General features: G+C 39.9%; 1 protein-coding gene across 8 annotated transcripts in view; it reads right to left on the bottom strand.

Annotated features, from left to right (window-relative positions):
* The window catches only part of camk2d1 (calcium/calmodulin-dependent protein kinase (CaM kinase) II delta 1), a 124,112-nt gene that overhangs the window by 63,200 nt on the left and 43,187 nt on the right, over positions 1 to 17,725 (bottom strand). For 4 of the 8 annotated variants that reach the window (XM_071206592.1, XM_034105516.2, XM_071206588.1 and 1 more), the window contains exons 3-6: positions 12,099 to 12,158; positions 9,998 to 10,052; positions 5,340 to 5,405; positions 1,469 to 1,541 (exon numbers count right to left, since the gene is read on the bottom strand). In XM_071206592.1, coding sequence (XP_071062693.1) covers positions 1,469 to 1,541; positions 5,340 to 5,405; positions 9,998 to 10,052; positions 12,099 to 12,158 — 254 coding nt within the window. Of the gene's footprint in view, positions 1 to 1,468; positions 1,542 to 3,921; positions 3,995 to 5,339; positions 5,406 to 9,997; positions 10,053 to 12,098; positions 12,159 to 17,725 lie in introns of all 8 variants that reach the window. The other 4 variants (XM_071206591.1, XM_071206590.1, XM_071206589.1 and 1 more) reach the window with 1 other exon arrangement.

The raw sequence follows: 17,725 nt of genomic DNA on the forward strand, positions 1-17,725 counted from the left end.
TGACCCTATAGATGATCTATATTATGAGCAGTTTTATTAGCAGCACATCTTCATTTGACTAAGTTTAAGTTTGTATTGACTAGAAAGCAGGCATCCTATATTGAGATCCATGATTCTCTAAAAAGATAATTAATCTTCTTTTTCTGGGCCATATTTACAGATTTGACATTCTTCAGGTCATCACCACAGAACATCGAAGCTGAGAAGAGGCAAGAGAGGACGATCTGACCAACTGGTGATAGTTCTCCATGTTGTTCTAACACACTACATGGTAGACAATTGGCAGCCTTCATTTAACCTGTGTGACAGGAAGTCATGAGAAATATGATGTGATGTCACGCCGCATAGAACATGCATGTGCTCATACTCAACAAGACGGGAACAACTGGCCCTGACAACTTCTGTTTTATTTTGCATTGGTTAAAGGTGGGGTAGGTAAGTGTCAGAAACCGGCTCGAGATACACTTTTTGTTATATTCCATGGAATGCTCTTAACATCCCGATAGCAATGAATATCTGAAGTGCTTTGACAATAAATCCATAAAAAATGTCATCTGTAGAAGCCGTGGTACTGTACTGTAAAAAGCACGACCAATCATCTGAGCCGGCCCGGATAAACGGATTGGATGGCCTACCTGCCGGTCAGCCTTCCATCGGGGCACAAACTTATCTCGTGCCCTCATTGGTCATGTGCGTGTTTGTGTGTGTTGGAGGAGGGGCTCTGTGAGGAAGTGGCAGATTTTCTCCGGTTGTGTATTTTCAAATTCTAGCGATCTCGAGCCGGTTTCTCAAACTTACCTACCCCACCTTTAAAACAAGGCCCGAGTAAAGAAGGGAAACTGCACCAAATAGCTCATTCAGTCAGAACACATCCCATCATCAACAGTAAGTGTGTCTCTTTAAAAACCGTTGGTGATTCTCTTCAAATAATCTGATAATAATTTGACAAATTAATCTGTTCTTGCCAAGAAGACTGACCATAATTACTTTCTAAATCCCTTTTATGTGCATTTTCTAACTGATCATCAAAGCATAGATGCACGACAAATGCTTTTTTTGCCATATTTTATACAAACATCTTGCATTTGATTAGGATTATATTCTCGTAAAAAAATAGAGCTTAATTTAAATAATTATAGTCCTTTTACTTGAAGTCATTATAAAGAACACACTCCACAGCACATGGCAGATCTCCTCCAGACACAGAGTGGCTGTCACACTGCTCGGCTGTTTACAGCTGCAGAGTGCCTGGAGGCCTGCCAGCCTCATGCTCAGGCCCATGAACTATCCTACAGCCTGCTCAGTGCGAGAGGGGAGTTGATATTACTGTAAAGAGAAACGTGATCCTGGAAGTAGTGCAGGGGTAATGGGAGAGGAGGAATCAACATGGACGGAAGAATACAAGGTGTTGGAGTGTGAGGCTGCAGGATAGAATGCTTTGATTGGTCTTCATGGTGAGTTCACTTACCTTGAGGTCACGGTGGACCACGCCCGTCTGGTGGCAGTGGAGCACAGCCTCTAGGATCTGCTGAATGCAATGACTGCATGCAGCCAGCAGGGGGCAGGGTTAGTGACAGCTCCCTCCCTGTCTGTGGTGAGGGGCTCTGACACTCAGGGCCCCTGGCCATGTTAGCATGACACTGTGCAGCAGTGTGGAAACGTACCGACCCAGCAGCCATACTGAGGGACAATTTAGCTAATTGGACCATTTACTCAAAGTTTCTGATGTTTTTTTTATGTGTTGCCAAGGTTTCCAATTGATGTTTGCTGCGATGACCAAGAAATAAAAACACAGCTGGAACGTGGTCACAGTCTGCTGCTGGGACAACACGGCCAAGTCTCCCTGAGTCTCAGAGCAGAAATGTGGTTAGCCCCCGGCCGACTGGAGGCTGAGCCTGAGAGACGGGGGAGGAGGACATGGGGACTCTGTTACGTGTTCTTGCTTAGAAGCCAAACGTTTTGAAGAGTTTGTAGGTGTTTCTCCCTTTTTCTGTCAAAACAACACATTGGAAATGACTGAAACTAGTTTGATGCCATTGTGTTCACTTGTACCAGGAAACAAATACATAGTTATTTGTGCACACAAATATTTGTTTCTTTATAGCTCCATGATAACTAAGCTATGTATGTTTTATATAATGCTTGATATAATAATCACTACTAAAGTGATCCAATGGGGACTATTAATACTATAAGAAAAGTTAGACTTATTTGAATCACAATTTCAAAATTGACAAGGATAATTCTTATTCCTCTCAAATTGCCCTAGGGCAGCGTTTCTCAAAGTGTGGGGCGCAGAGATGTCATAGGTGGGTCGCGAATGGACGCGATGAACGGGAGATACTTTTTAAATGTTTTTATAAATGTTTTGGACCTCAGGCCGGAATCAAACCTGGGACCTTGCGGACTGTTACAGCCGGAGGCTCGCAACGGCGGTGGACTTTCACAGCGCCGGAGCCTCGCAACGGCAGGGGATGCGTTATGCAGCGTCCACACGGCAGCGTGCGTTGAAGCTTGCCGGTGGGCGTATCTGGAGCGCGACCAATCACATTAATCTCCCGCGCCGGACACACAAGCACGCCGTTTGATTGGCTAGAGCTTGTACTGGCATATGATTTGATTGGCACACACACACGAAACACTCATGCGATTTCAGTATGTTGTGTGAGAGTGTTTCACATGTGGGGCCGGGGCAGATGAAATAGCCTTGCCACCCCAGCTGGCAGCTTTGTTTTGAAAGAAAAGTTGTGGCTCATCGGACATTTATGAGAGAACATCTCTAATGTCCGAGTGCGAGTGAATGCAGCACAAGACGCGAGTCTTGTAACTAGGGATGGGTACCGAGCCCTGGTATTAAACGGGCCCCGGGGATGAATTATTAAAGACCGTGGTACCGTTAAGCTCCGACGTTATCGGTCTTTTTATGTTATGTATGATTAAATCAGCATATACTTCTGCCAGGGGATGCCACCCCTCAAAATCTCCTGCCACCCCATGAATATTTTTCTAGATCCGCCCATGGACTATGTGAACGGTATTTCTGAATAATGTCCCTAACGGCGGTTGTTATTATTGACTGATGTTATTTGTTATAAGAACTTGAAGTTATTTAAATACATTTAACATTTTGAAATGTTATCAATATAACACAATTGCAAAGTAGGCCCTTTTTCTATATTTTTGGAACTCAGCCTTTTTCAGGCAAGGATTGACACCATTGCACTTTTATTTTATCTATTTCTGAACTGTTATTAATTTTCTCTGTTTTTGAACTGATGTTATTTGTTATAGATATATTTTTATATTGTTATTGAACGATACATTTGACAATTTGACAAAAAAGTTTGGCCGACCATTTTATTGGAGCGATGAGGGACAGGTGGGGCTTGAAAAGGCCCATCTGTTCAAAGTGGGGAATGACAGCGTTTGAGAACCACTGCCCTCGGGTGCGCTACTTCCTGTTAAATATCCAATGTTATAGTTGATGTTTATTACATAGGTGGTGGAGCTAACTGACAGTGGAGGGTTTGATGTTGAAACACACTACAGATTTTATATAATAAAACCTGCAGAACTAGACAAATCTAAAGTCCAAATTTGGAATGCAAATTGTCACAGGTGTTTGTCTTCCCCCCCCCTCAGGTGGAGACTCTCAGTGGTTGCGTCAGAGCATGGCGTTTGACAGATGTTACATGCACTTCGTGCCCTGGCATACCGCCTCCTCTCCAGCCAACCTGCCCACAATGCCCTGCAGCGGGTGGATTTTAGGTGTGTGAGGGGGACTGGGGGAGGGGGTGGGTTGGGAGGAGGCGGCACTCAGTGAAGGTTAATTGGTTGATTGATCAGACAGTGGAGGAGCAGGCAAGGTGCCACAGGCGGGCAGAACTTTTCTTTTAGCTATTGCTGTGGTCACTTACTAACCTTAAGGTCCCTGTGCACTATGCCATTTACGTGGCAATGATTTACACTTTCTAGAATCTGCTGTATGCAGTGACTGTGGGGGAGAGAGACCAGGCCAGAAGCAAGAAGGAGAGGAAGAGGGAGAACAGGTCAATGTCAGGAAACAAAGGAACAGGCTGACAGAACACACCAAACACACAACATAGCTTATTGACACATTTGATACATTTTAAAGGAACAGTTCAACATTATCAAAATAAAAGATTTGCTTTCCTTCAAAAGATAGATAAGAATTGTGTTTATGTTTTCCTGGTGAAGTCAGGATGCAGTTAGCCTAGATTAGCACAGACTGAACACGGAGAAACAGCTGGCCTGGCATGTTAGGTACTGCAGCGTCTCCAGAGTCAATAAATACAAGTATAGATTCTTCTAATAAAGAAATGTTTCCTAAAACACCAGAAAAGTAAAAATCACTGCTCGATTAGTGAGAGTTTCAAAAGATGTTGGTGGTTGATTTGAACTCTATACAAAGCCAGGGTGCTGTTCTCCCGTCTTTCCAGTCTGTGTGCTTAGCTAGGCTAACCACGTCAGTATCTAACACATGTCACTCTTGGAAAGAAAGCACATAGTTGAACTGTTTCTTTAAGCAATTTAAATAGACAAGTAATGACAAATACATATGATGCATGCCCATTGTTTAAGCGACTTCAGAGGTCATCTTTACTTTTACAAACCAATAAAATCCACATCAAAACAGAATCCAGATCCTTTCATATTAAGCTTTTGTTTGTTTGAATTAACAGTTGTCTAATAAAGCTGCAAAACAGTTTGTAACTCTTGATGAGGTTTTTCTTATTATTAATATTTTTCAAAACTGAACCTTTACAACCGAAGTAAGTCATTTAAAAGAAGCTTCATTATCATTGCTAATGTATCTGACTATCTTATTCCAATGTGAAGCCCCTAACATTATGGAGACAGTCGTCTCAAATCATTTGTTTTCAACATATAACAACTGCTTCTATTCTAACAGCCGACTGCTTAAAAGGAAATGCTGTAAAGCTGCTTTACTGAACCAAATCAGACATGGTTCTTTTTTGAGTGTTTTTTTTCATAGGAGGAGAAATTGGGGGGAATAGATCCATAATCAAAAAACAGAGGTAAAACTTGAAATGTATAAAGACAGTTTTTGGCTCTCAAAGGCATATCAAAGGCCGCACCACAGAAACGTTTGTAAACTGCATAATTAGCAAGGTTTGTTGTTTAAAATGCGTGGATCCAAAATGTATGTAATATGCTCTTTAAAGATTTGCAGCTGTATTAACTGCTATATAGTGCATATCTCCTTGAATATGCATTTGGTGCCAAAATAGACTAAAAGGATTTCACACCACATTTCTAAAATACATTCAGAAATATCAAACAGATAAGACACAGACCTGGCGTCGGCCTCGCTGTAGTACTCTCTGGCAACTATGTCCTCAAACAACTCTCCACCGGTGACTCTGAATGGAGGGGAAACAAAGAGACAGACAAAACTAGAATAAGGTAGCAGGAAAGAAAAAACATTGTCTGGAAATGACGTTAATTGCAAAACCACAGATGCTAATGTGTGCGTCTGGAGGGTGTGCTGGATGATGTTGCTGGGTAACAAATCTCTCCAGAAGCTATTCTTTTTCCATACCAACTGAAAATAAATGTGTTGTGCTTTTCGCGCCCTAATGTTGAAATCATGGTCGTACTGTATGTGGATAACGTTCATTCAGCTGGAAGAAGTTCAGTGTGTTTCCATGAGGTCATGGACAGAAGCCAGAGAGAAGATCCTGTGCAATGCCAATTGCAATCGAGGTGCAGAAGCAAATGTACATCAAATAATGACAAGTTACTTCCGAAGGTTTCAATTCAAAAGGTACAAAAGCTAAGCCCATAGCACAATGTATGTTAATATGATGAAGGGTAAAGGGACACTGCCAGTTTTAAACTTCAAGACATGCTGGCGCTTTGATCCAAAGTGACTCATACTTCAATATCGTAGACATGCCTATGGGAGCAATTTTATGGTCAAGTATCTTACCCACCCAAGGACACTTTGACAGATGACTGAAGAAGCTGAGGATCGAACCACTGACATTCTGCTGGCTAGATTTCCCCTTCTGTCCTTAGTGAGGTTATCTCTTTTGTTGAATTCTACCCTTTATAGTATTTGTATCCCATATTTATTGGTATTTATTAAACCCATGTTACACTGTTATTATACCCATATTACACCCAAGCAACAACAATAATACCCCCAGGATACAGAAACCATTTAGGGTTTTGTATTTTGTTTCTTTTAGTTTCTCTAACCATATTAACCATGTTAGTCAGTTTTCTAAAACATGGACAATGACTTGAAATATATTTTAAAGCTCAACCTTTCCGTGACCTGTGGAAAACATGAACACTCTCCAAAGGCTTCTATAAATGATGACCTTACGTGTGTATAATATTTTTCTTTTTTATTTATTTTTTTATAGAAGGACCATGCATACAAAAACATTAATCTCAGGTAAGAGAAGAGATGCAATATGCCAGATTATAGCTAATAGCTAATTTCCATCTGTGGTCCAGACCTGTGGGGGTCTGCCCCCAAAAAACAGTTTCAAGTCCTGAGAAAGTCAAATAAGACTGTAAAACTTCACTGCCCTGCCGAAAAAAGTAACCACTTTGATTTAACTAGGCCAGTAGGTAAGGACTTTCCACTGGATAATAACTGCAGCGATGTGTATACTGTATGTTTTAGCTGAATACACGTTTTTTAACCCTAACTGATGCAGTTATTCACTTCTTTAATGTTTGTTCTTTCTGATGTAAAGTCCAGGTTGTAACTGTTTGCAGTAAAGTTGTGGGGCACTGAACTGTTCTTTTGAATTATGATAGTAATTACTTGTCTTTCAAATTTGAAGGAGGGTGAGCAAGCATCTTGAGGAACATTAATCATTAACTCCTCCAAAAAATATAGTTTATTATTAAATTGTGTGCAATGCTTTTGTATTTTTCCCCTTCGATTCGGAGAAACAAATATTTTTTCGGAGTAAAGGATGGCAGAAGACACTACACTACCCACAATCCTCAGCTATGGTTTGGACTACACCATGTGCTCTGTTTGACAAACCCCGTGATAGTCCTCAAGCTCTGTGATTGGAGAGTGTGCTCCGAGAGTTACGCCGAGCTTCGAACAGCACTTGAAATGGGATGGAACCACGGCAGACTGTCCAAAACTAGATTTGAACGGGTCCACCGCGTCCCCCCCTCCCCCACCCCGTCCCCAGAACTACACATGCTGGCTATCGTGTTTCGCAACATGTTCTCTATCTATGGCACGTCTCTACTGGGAGTTGTAGTTTTAAAAGACGTTTTCGTATTTCCCATAATAAGAAGTTGCCAGTATTAAACTGTGTACATCCCTGGAGGTTTAGGGGACAGGAAACACTCACATTTAAAACATATAATTAATAAATGGGTGAAAATTGCTTGTGCCCATTATGGGCAGTATTAATATATATACCCACATGCCAGCTAAGGTCAGAAGAGCTTTATTTAACAGCTGGTCTTATGTTTGTGACCCCTCCTGTTGTTCATTGATAAGCCTGAAACATGCACCTGTCAAGGTTCAGAGGCACATTTTGCAAATATGGCAGTAGCCATCGATCAGCTTAAGATAAGATATACTTTATTGATCCCAAGATGGAACATTTGCGTTACATCAGCATGTGTAACAGTTGTAAATATGCAGCGGTGTTTATTTGTAAATCATTTAGTATAATCACACAAATTCTGTGTTTTATATTTAACAATTCTGAGTTCTTTATTTATTGATTGTTTATTACCTGACAAGGCCGGAGATGAAATATCTACATACATCTTATAAGAGTATAATACATTATGTATAATATCAGTTAAAATAAGTACTTCAACATAGTTAACATTGCTGGAGGTATGCACAAATATTGATAGATGTCTTGTAATGCACTATTGAGGAACCTGCGACCCAAGTTTTTCATTCAGTGCAGAACTACACCACAGTTGTGTAGGCCTATATGATATGTCAATAAACCTTAGAAAATCTTGAAATCTTGAACGGGATGTGCAAAATAGTCATTATATACAGTCTTTAATTAACTATTAGTAGAGAATAACGAGTAATGAATATACTTTATAGGGATCGTATTAATATCTAATAATAAAAATAATGAAATTCAATAACATGCTTTAACCACTAGGTGTCCCTTTATATCAGCTGTGCACCTTTATGGTGTAAATACAACCTATCTACCAATTGGATCAAATATAAAAGTGAGCCGAATTAGTGTTGATACTGCAAGGAGACGTATTGTGTGAAAATAAATGTAAGATGTTGTTTAATTGCTGATATATTTATGATCCACGTCACGTTTTCAGTTCCTCATGTTTGTCTAGAGGTCTTCTCATCAGGGCTCTATAAATAGAGCAGATATGTAATATTTAATGCAGCCGAACCGTGTATTACAATGCCGTTATGTGATGACTTTCAAAGAGAAAAACAAGCACACTCGGAATAAAGTATTATTATTTTTTTTTTTTAAATGTTTTCAGTCTTTTTCCGGTATTTGTTAATGACGATGTGCTCTGAGATGTGAGACTGGAATTGCACAGGGGAAAATAACGTATCTTTAGATGTGGATTTTGTTAAACTAATATGTTTGCGCTGTGGACCAACACTATACATTGACGGGGAAGGGGATAGCAATAAAAATAACACCATTAAACAGTTACACAACATAACAGAAATAATATCGATAGCAGCGTCCCTAGCAACCACCTTGGTAACAATGAAAACGTTCTATGGACGCAATTTCCTGAAGTAATCTTCGTAATAACTAGCAAACTAAAGATCATGTACATCCACTGCACACATAATCTGAAATAACAACTCGCATCAAATTACATCAAAACGTATTTTGATGGCCAAACTAACTTTAAAATAGGCATTTTCCACCGAGAATAAAACGAAGTTCGGCCATGTTTTTTTTTTCTGCAGGGAGAAATTTGAAGATCACGTGACATAGACGCCAGCCATCGGAATGAATGGTGAAAAAAAGGGGTTTGTCAAACAGAGCACATGGTGTAGGCCAAACGATAGCTGGGGATTCTGGGTAGTGTAGTGTCTTTTGCCATCCTTTACTCAGAAAAAATATTTGTTTCTCCGAATCGAAGGGGAAAAATACAAAAGCATTGCACACAATTTAAACCAATCAATGTTGTGTAATTAACAAGGATAATCTGGTGTTTTTTAGTCGATGAGTAGTGCAGATATCACTGTCAAATCAATCGACAGTAAGGGGAATACTTACTTCTGGGTGTACAATTCTCCGTTATCCAATGAGAATGGACGCTCACATTGCCTTTAAGGGCATCCGACACAAACGAATGCCGTGCTTTCATGAGCGTCAAATCCCGCCGCAGATGGGAATACATTGCAATCAGTTGAAAGCTATTTGTGTCCCTTTATGAGTGCGCCACGAATCATCACATTTGCGTCCCTTTATGAAGCTGAAGAAGCGTCACAACTGCACGCCACGGGACCCTGACCAAACGTCGCTCCTGGACGCTTATGGAGTGAGAGTGTGTTGTGAATACACATACTATACAGAGATGCTGTTTGAGAAACCAATGTGAGTTTGGAACATTGCACAATATACATTTATTTTGGTAGACCTCAACAATGGAATTATGATCAGTAGAAATGGCCATGACATGGGACCTTTAATATTACTGTAATTGGAGATTCATTGTAAAGTTTTAGTTATTTCTGATTAAAGTACTAATTATATGTATACATCTTTATTTGATCTGTTCTAATTGTTAGTGTGATAGGCACTAGGTTATGTGTGTACCTGCCCACGGACTGCATGGTGGAAGTTAGCTTTTAGTTATAATCTGGCATATTTTCTCTTTTTGAAATTAATTAATTTGTATACTTAGATATATATATATATAGATATATAATAATAATTATAAAAAAGGTTTCTCAAATGTGCATTAATGTGATGTGAGAAATAAAAAACCCTGCACTTACAAATCAAAGACCAGATAGTGGAATCCTTCCTCTGAGATGCTGTCATGGAGCCGCACTATAAGGAGGAAGGAAAGCGTTATTCAGGACGTTGATCTACAGGCAGCAGAAACACTCAGGGGGCAGGGGTCTTCTCTCAGTGTGGTTCAGAACTTTAGACATCAGCATGTTGCTGTTTCTGGATAAAGAGCCCAGGGCTTTCAAGGAACTTGCATGTTTCCATTCATCATGTGAAAGCTAAATTGTGTAATTTGAATTAGGTTCTCTGCAATAATCAGTTTGTGAAAAATAAGATGTGTTCAAAAGAAGTTCGACCCGATGCCTGGATTTGATTCTGTTGTGACCCTACTATTATCCTATTGGAACCCCATTCCAGCCCAGTAAGGTTAGTGAACATGAACATTTATCGCCACGACGATACCACATTTGGACACTCGGATACAATTGATTTTGGCTCTAATAACACACAACGATTGACTTCTTATGATGGAATACATCACGAGAGGATGGGTGAGAAGATTTCAAAGGGACATCCCCCTGTAGAGACTCCCTGACGTCTCCATTAGCGAGTCTCCTGATTGACATCTGAGATCCATCAGCACCATGACGACCTTGAAATAATGAGGGCTTTCCCGCTGAATGAAGTATGAATGGAATAGTAATGAGACACTATCTGCTAGCAGTGACTGTGAAGAGAGGCAGGCTGGAGAGATGCTGCGAGTTATCAATATACAATTTCAGATTTATTCTGGAATCAACCAGTATTCACTTTTCTTCAGTGATGTTCATTTACTCAAGTACTGTACTGAGTAAAAAATGCAGATACTTGTGCTTGAATATTTTTACATTACGCTACTTATATACACTTCATTTTGTAGGCAAATTGTGTCAATACATTTACTTAAATCACTTAATACATAATCATATATTATTATAGGTTAAGACACCCATAAAGTAATTTAAATAAACCCTGAAGTGATTAACACAGACTATGAGTTCAGTCCTGGACAAACTTGTAACCCAGATGAAGAGTACCAGAGGTGGTCAAAAGAAGGTAGAACCGGTGAGCAGGAGGGGATTCAGCGGCGGTTACCTTTTGTTTGGATTCACTTTCACCGGGGTCCGAGCGCAGCTGCTCCGTTCTGCTTGGAGTGTGTCAAAGCTATCCAACAGTGCCATGGTCCCAACAAGCGTTAAAGTCATCTCTAAATGAAACATCACCATTTCAGTTGCAGACTGAGAGGCGCTAAATTCTGGATCTTACTCGCCAAGTAAGGATGTCTTTGATAACATTATGAGTTCAGATTAAGGCTCTTGCGTTCCCAGGGGAAGCCCTGCCAGAGCGCACCGGGGCGATATTCCATTTGTTTTCGGAGGAATAATATTTGCAGTTCTTCACATAAGTGGCCGTACACATACCGCATTGTGTACATGCTCAAGTCCACTGTTGTCAAAGAACACACTTCTATAGGAACTATATGCGCCCAGCTGACCGGACGACTCCTTCATAAAACCACAATATGAAGTGATAACCGAACATCAGATGTGTGTCGAGTTCAGACTGTAGCTGATGAGGTCAAAGTGGCTGTGCTTTAGCGGCCCTGCCCTCTGGTGAAACCTCTCAGAGGCTGCTGGTTCATGATTGTTTCTGACTTTACATGCTGAGGGGTTCCATGAAGTGAAAGAGATGCTGTTCTACTATAGCAGCTGTAGGATGCAGTACTGAAAGAATCCCCACATGCAGTCGTATATTAATGTAAACTGGTTTACTCACTTTCCTGCTGATTCTTCTCTAAGAGTTCTGTGTTCATTTGCAGTGGTTACATTACATTTGAGAGCAGCCACAACCGTGTGTGACTGTGTGCACGCTCCTCGCGTTGTAACTATTTTACTCACGGCTGAAAGAAGGTTGAAAAACCCTGGAGAACAGGATGAAGTTGACTATGGATATAGTACGTTTCAATTCAAAACCCTCTTGAGGGCTAACCCACAAAACTGTCTTCAGGGCTAAGCTGAAACATATGGATATATGTTAAACACGTTGTGAGACATCATGAGGAAAGAAAGGAAGATATATAGTAAAGATACAGGGAGTACTAGTTACCAATGTTGGGGTGCTTTAGCAGGCGGCAGATCCGGGCCTCTCGCTCCAACTTCTGGTGATCTGTGGAGCAAAAAGAAGATGTATCCATCACACCTGAACTCGGAGCGTTCCTGAAGAGGTGCACATTACTCTCAGTAAACTTCCCCTGAATAAATGAAGGTGTAAGGGGCTATATAATACTCATTTTCACCCTCTGTCTGAAATCAGAGCAGTCTGCTCTTTGCAGACTATATGCACAAGAACCTCTAGAACACACCGCAGGAGAGGGAAAAGCCTGAAAAGCATAAAAGGGCCCCTTTAATAAAATAGTAATACAATCTGAGCGGATCAAACCGGTATGGAGAGGTTGCATTAAGACAATTTCTCATTTGAAATCTTCTTCACATATTTTCCCGGTTGAAAGCATTCAGAGCATTGAGAAAAGTGCTGACTAAGAGGATCAATAAGTCAAATATCATTATAGAATTAAGTCATTTCAAACATCACTAAGCCTATTCCAAAATAATGAAACCTATAGCAGATTGTTGCTTTTTTCTCCCGGAAGAGCCCTTAAAATACACACAAACAATCATTATAATGGTATTTTATATGTATGCAAAATATATAGGTGATAAGGATAGGTTTTAATATGTTTTTCAGATTTACTTTAAAATGGGTGTTTCCCCTGTTGTTTACGCAAAGATGTCAACAATGAGTGGGATCCAAGTAGGACAAATGGGACTGCTTCCAAACCAACAAGATTTAATCACAACGTCTCCAATAGCAACTCGGATTACACTCGTCTTATCCCACTTGGACCAATAGGATGTGCTTTTACAGGGCATGTAATCCTCATGGTCACTGTGTGAACTCTCTTTCTGCTCCACATGCTCTACATCCGCTGCATGGCCCGCTGATCATCTGTGACACAACAGGATTTACGGCCTGAGTGGAGCTGCTCTGCCTCTCAGACACAGCCAGTCCAGCGCTCTTTAAATCGTGTCGTCACCGTCCGCCTGCTGTGTGTAAGATATGCAGCAATAGAGAATCTTTCAAAGTTACAATGTACAACAAGTATGTTTGAAAGTCAACCGACGTGCATCAAACCTTAACATTCTTTTATATTTCATATAAAGTATTTCAGTATAAAAACTACACTGAAAGGAAAGAAGTATTTCTGGTCATGGTTCAACTTTCTTATTTGTTGGTCATAAAACCTTATTGACTTAATATATTTAATAAGTGGATGTATTTTCCAGGATGAGAAATTGAATCTAAATTAGCCTCCAATTAGCTTTATTCAGACAGCATAAACAAACAGAACTCCCATTTGTATTCATGAACCCACACCAGGCATCAGAGCCGTCAGCTGTGCAGAAGAAGCACACTTTCTCTCACTTTGCTTCTACAGTGGGTAGGAAGGGCTGCTGTGTGTTCAAATGAGATCAGGTGGATATATGTGATACATTTATATGGGTTCAAACATTTGGTACATGGTGTTTGAATTCATTTGATGGAGTTCAGCCTGTTTTGTTACAAAATGAATTTGGCTACACTTGAGATTTGTAGATCTTGTAGTCAAGTAGTCCTTGAAAAAGAGATCTATGATCTCAATGGGACCAATCTGAATAAATAAAGGTTTGAAAGTAGAACGATGTCTTGAAATAGCTCTGAGACCCAAACCTGGAATTCTTTCAGTTTCTTCTGCCCCACTTATTTGACTTGGGTTTTCCTCTGTGCTCACTTACTGTAGTTCCTGCTGTACTGCAAACCAACTAAAGCCCTTAAAGCTTATAGTGCGTCCTTGAATCTTGAAAATAGCTTTGTTTGCTGTAGGAAATGTGAGTTGTGGAAAGTAACTATGTACATATACTCAAGTACTGTACTTAAGTACATTTATAAAGTGTGTGTACTTTACTTAAAGTAAATTCACTTGTTATGCTACCTTAGACTTTTACTACATCTATATTTTGAAAGCAAATACTTTACTTTCACTCACTACACTTATTTCACACTCACTCGTTTTGCAGGTTCATATTTTTTGATTGAAAAATTGAATTTAATGCATTATGATTATTATGGATGGAAATACCTGGCACTCATCTTGCCTCTTCTTCAAAATGTAAAACACATTAATGGATCACTAACCAGTGATACACTACCAGTCAAACGTTTGGACACCTTCTCATTCAAGGTTTTTCATTTATTTTATTCACTAAATGTTATGCTACGCAAGAAAAGTTTATTATTATTATTCCGCCGACTTCTTTTGGCCCTCTTCTCCTCCCGCATTGAACATCGCAGAAACTCCGTTCAAACATCAAAACGTTCAGCTCGGTCGGGAATCGATGGCTATTACTTTTCTCTTTCTCATTAATAACTTTCATAATTCCAGAGATACATCCCATAATGCATCACATTTTTAACCATTGAAGTCAATGGAGAAATTCTTCAGACTTCAACAAATCTTCATGCGACTTCAACTGCTAACTGTTCATTCATACTTTCACTCAGAAGCCTCATTCCAACTTTAAAACGTTACACATATTTCTGACATTATTCATGTAAAACAACTTTTAAATCTGATTCTTACTTTTAGAGAAATTAAATATTGTTCAGACCTTGGTAAAGAGGCCTTCTTCAGATGTTAACATTAACTAGAGTGCGTGATGTCACAGCTAGAGGGTAGAACATCTTGAAATTTGCCTTCATATATTTTTTTAAAACTGCCATCATTCCCAAACCCTACATTACTGAGACATAATTTATCATGACAAACGTAGCAAAACATCTCGTAGCTTGAAAGATGACAAATAATTAAGCAAAAATAATTAAACAAAATGCCTCTTGAGGCATGAAGTGCCTGAAGTGATGAAGTGACAAAAACATTCAACATGCCTCCATTAAAGACCCCGTGAAGTGTGCGCCTGTGCATGATCTGTTATGCTAATACATATAGTAATGACCAAAATTGTCCATTGAAACCCATATCAAAAGATGTTGGAATAGCAACTAATTTGATGAGTTTTGAATTTGCTGCCGTGAAATCCGCAGTTGACCTCCGCCTTCGTGGTCGTGGCTTGCGAGCTACTGCGTGACGTCACAAGATGGTCGCCTCCGAAGTGTTTACATTCATCACAGTGTATTGTTTCTCTGTTTCAAAGTCGAATTTATCAAAGTTTTTGAGCGAGTATTTTACTGGAAAGTGTGTCGGAGTCGACTGGAAGTGATTGCCAATCGAGAAAACCTGACAATGGAGGCAACAGTGAAGAAAAAGGGAGGAAAAACACACACCTGAAGCGATGCATTGCCGCTGGCTGTAGTAATGTTAAGTCTGCCGAAGTGGCGATGTTTCTGTTCCCAAAAGATGAAGGTGAGTCTGGCTGGTGTCATTGTTTCGTAGATTCGTTGATTGTTCATGACAAATAAAGGCCACTGGTCGATTCGAGAGAGAGAGAAAGAGAGACAGAGAGTTACAGGGTTGTTGTTAGCATCTAGTGCTAGCTCGGAGCTAACGGAGATTAGCTGTTTCAAGAGGGAGAGTCCTCTCCTGTTGGACTGAGAGAGATAATGTCAGCTCAGGGAGGTAAAGGACTCTGAGTGATTAGATTGTAAACTGTAGCCTAAGTTATCTCAGTTGGTTTGGTCATCTATGTAAACAAATATTTCCATCTATGTTAGTTGTATAAAATAGGTTAAGAAATCCTTCCAATGTTTTTTGATTATTGAAATATATGTTTGATATGAGTGTTGAGAGCTGTATCCATAAATCTCTTAATGTTGCCCTCAAAGTGCACCAGATTGATGCCTTTAACTTCAATTTAAAGAAAAACATCTTCCCAGGTGAGGGTGTGAGGTAATCACAAATAAAACAGGTTCACATGGATAGGATACTAGATAAGTGTGCACACTCATTATGTACATTACACATTTTTCTTGGATTTGTTAACACTATAGTCCCTAATATATTTGTAGAAAGGCAGGAAATGGAATTCAATCGAGAAAAACTGTCAAAATCAATAATTTCTCTCACACTTGTATCACTTTCCAAAGTCTCCGCCATGTTTACAATCACAACTGGGCCCCATCTTGTGACGTCACCGCCGCTATCGTCTGCAACTTCCGGTAGGCTCAGACGGCGGTTATTAAAAAATATTTTTTTATTTTTCATAATTAATTAATCAATAATTAAAATTATTTTAGCCATGCACAGGCACAATGATATGTAAGGAATGAAACTGCCATTTCATTTTGGCGCAAAAAATTGCACTTCACTGGCACTTTAAAGCCCATTGTAATTTCAGGCAGATATTTCCTCACGGCAGCAGCCGCACACCTTTAGTTAAACTGCCAAAAAGGCCACATTATTAACCCGAAACTACACAACAATTACACTTCAGATACTCAACTTCCTTGACATGCTTCACGTTTTGAAATTTCACAGATATCTGTTACGGTTCTTCCACAAAACGTTCACATGTAAGAGGTTCATCTCTCATTCAGAACAATGGAAACCTCTGATCTCTGCACACCTCGTTAGCTCAACTATAAACACCGGTGTAATGGAACACGATGTCATCGCTCCACCTGACACGCTCAGAGCAGCAGACTTCAGAGCAGCAGACTTCAGATAGAGGTTAACGGTCCTGCCCTCAACAGCTCTGCGTCAATTATGGGGTGTCATCATCATATGCCGAAGAGAGAGAGAAGAGAGAGTAATGTAACCTCCTAATGCTATAACTCCTATGAAAATGTTCAAAAAGTGCTTAAACTTCACATGTGTGCCAACAGTCCAGCTGTCAAGACATCTACGGACAGTTTTGAGATTTATTCAAATGCCGTTGCCATGGCAACACAATGCTCGCCTTGAAACACGGTTCTCATAACTTCAGTGAAAATACTCCAAAACTTCACAGGTTTGGTAACGATGCAGCCATCAACGCATCTAAGCGTATTATGGGATGTCATCAAATGCCGTTGCCATGGCGACAGATCATTCACCATCGAGTTAGTTCAGAAGTTTGCAGTTCAAATATTCTGCTGCTTTTCCAAGCCTTTTTACTTTCTTTTCTTCTCTCATCACACATTCAAGCCCCCAGTGTTCATGTATCATTTCAATCTAAATTATTCACTTTCTTCTTACACATTACATTTCAGCATAAAGCATTCCCACTAGCAATTTCTTCAGGAATTGCATTCTCTAGTTTTAATTTGTTCTACATTGTAGATTTATACTGAAGATATCACAACTGTAAAAGAACACATGGAATTATCTAGTAAACAAAAAAGTGTTACACAAAAAAAAAAATCCAGAATATGATTTATATTTAGCTGGCTACTGCAGAATGCTGTTCGTGCTCAATAGTGGATATGTGGAGCAATTGGACCATGAAGGCCGGATTCACGCAGTCTGGATGAGCTCTGTGATCATTGATGTGGGCTCTAATCTGAGGTGCTTTAATTTGTGCTTTCTGAGGCTGGTAACTCTCATGTATTCATCTTCTGCAGCAGAGGTAACTCTTGCTCTTCCTTTCCCGGGGGGTCCTCCTCATGAGAGCCAGTTTCATCATAGCGTTCGATGGTTTTTGCAACTGCACTTGAGGATACATTCAAAGTTCTTGACATGTTCCGGATCGACTGGCCTTCAT

The sequence above is a fragment of the Pseudochaenichthys georgianus genome, chromosome 18 (genome assembly GCF_902827115.2).
Source record: "Pseudochaenichthys georgianus chromosome 18, fPseGeo1.2, whole genome shotgun sequence".
Taxonomy (NCBI): Eukaryota; Metazoa; Chordata; class Actinopteri; order Perciformes; family Channichthyidae; genus Pseudochaenichthys; species Pseudochaenichthys georgianus.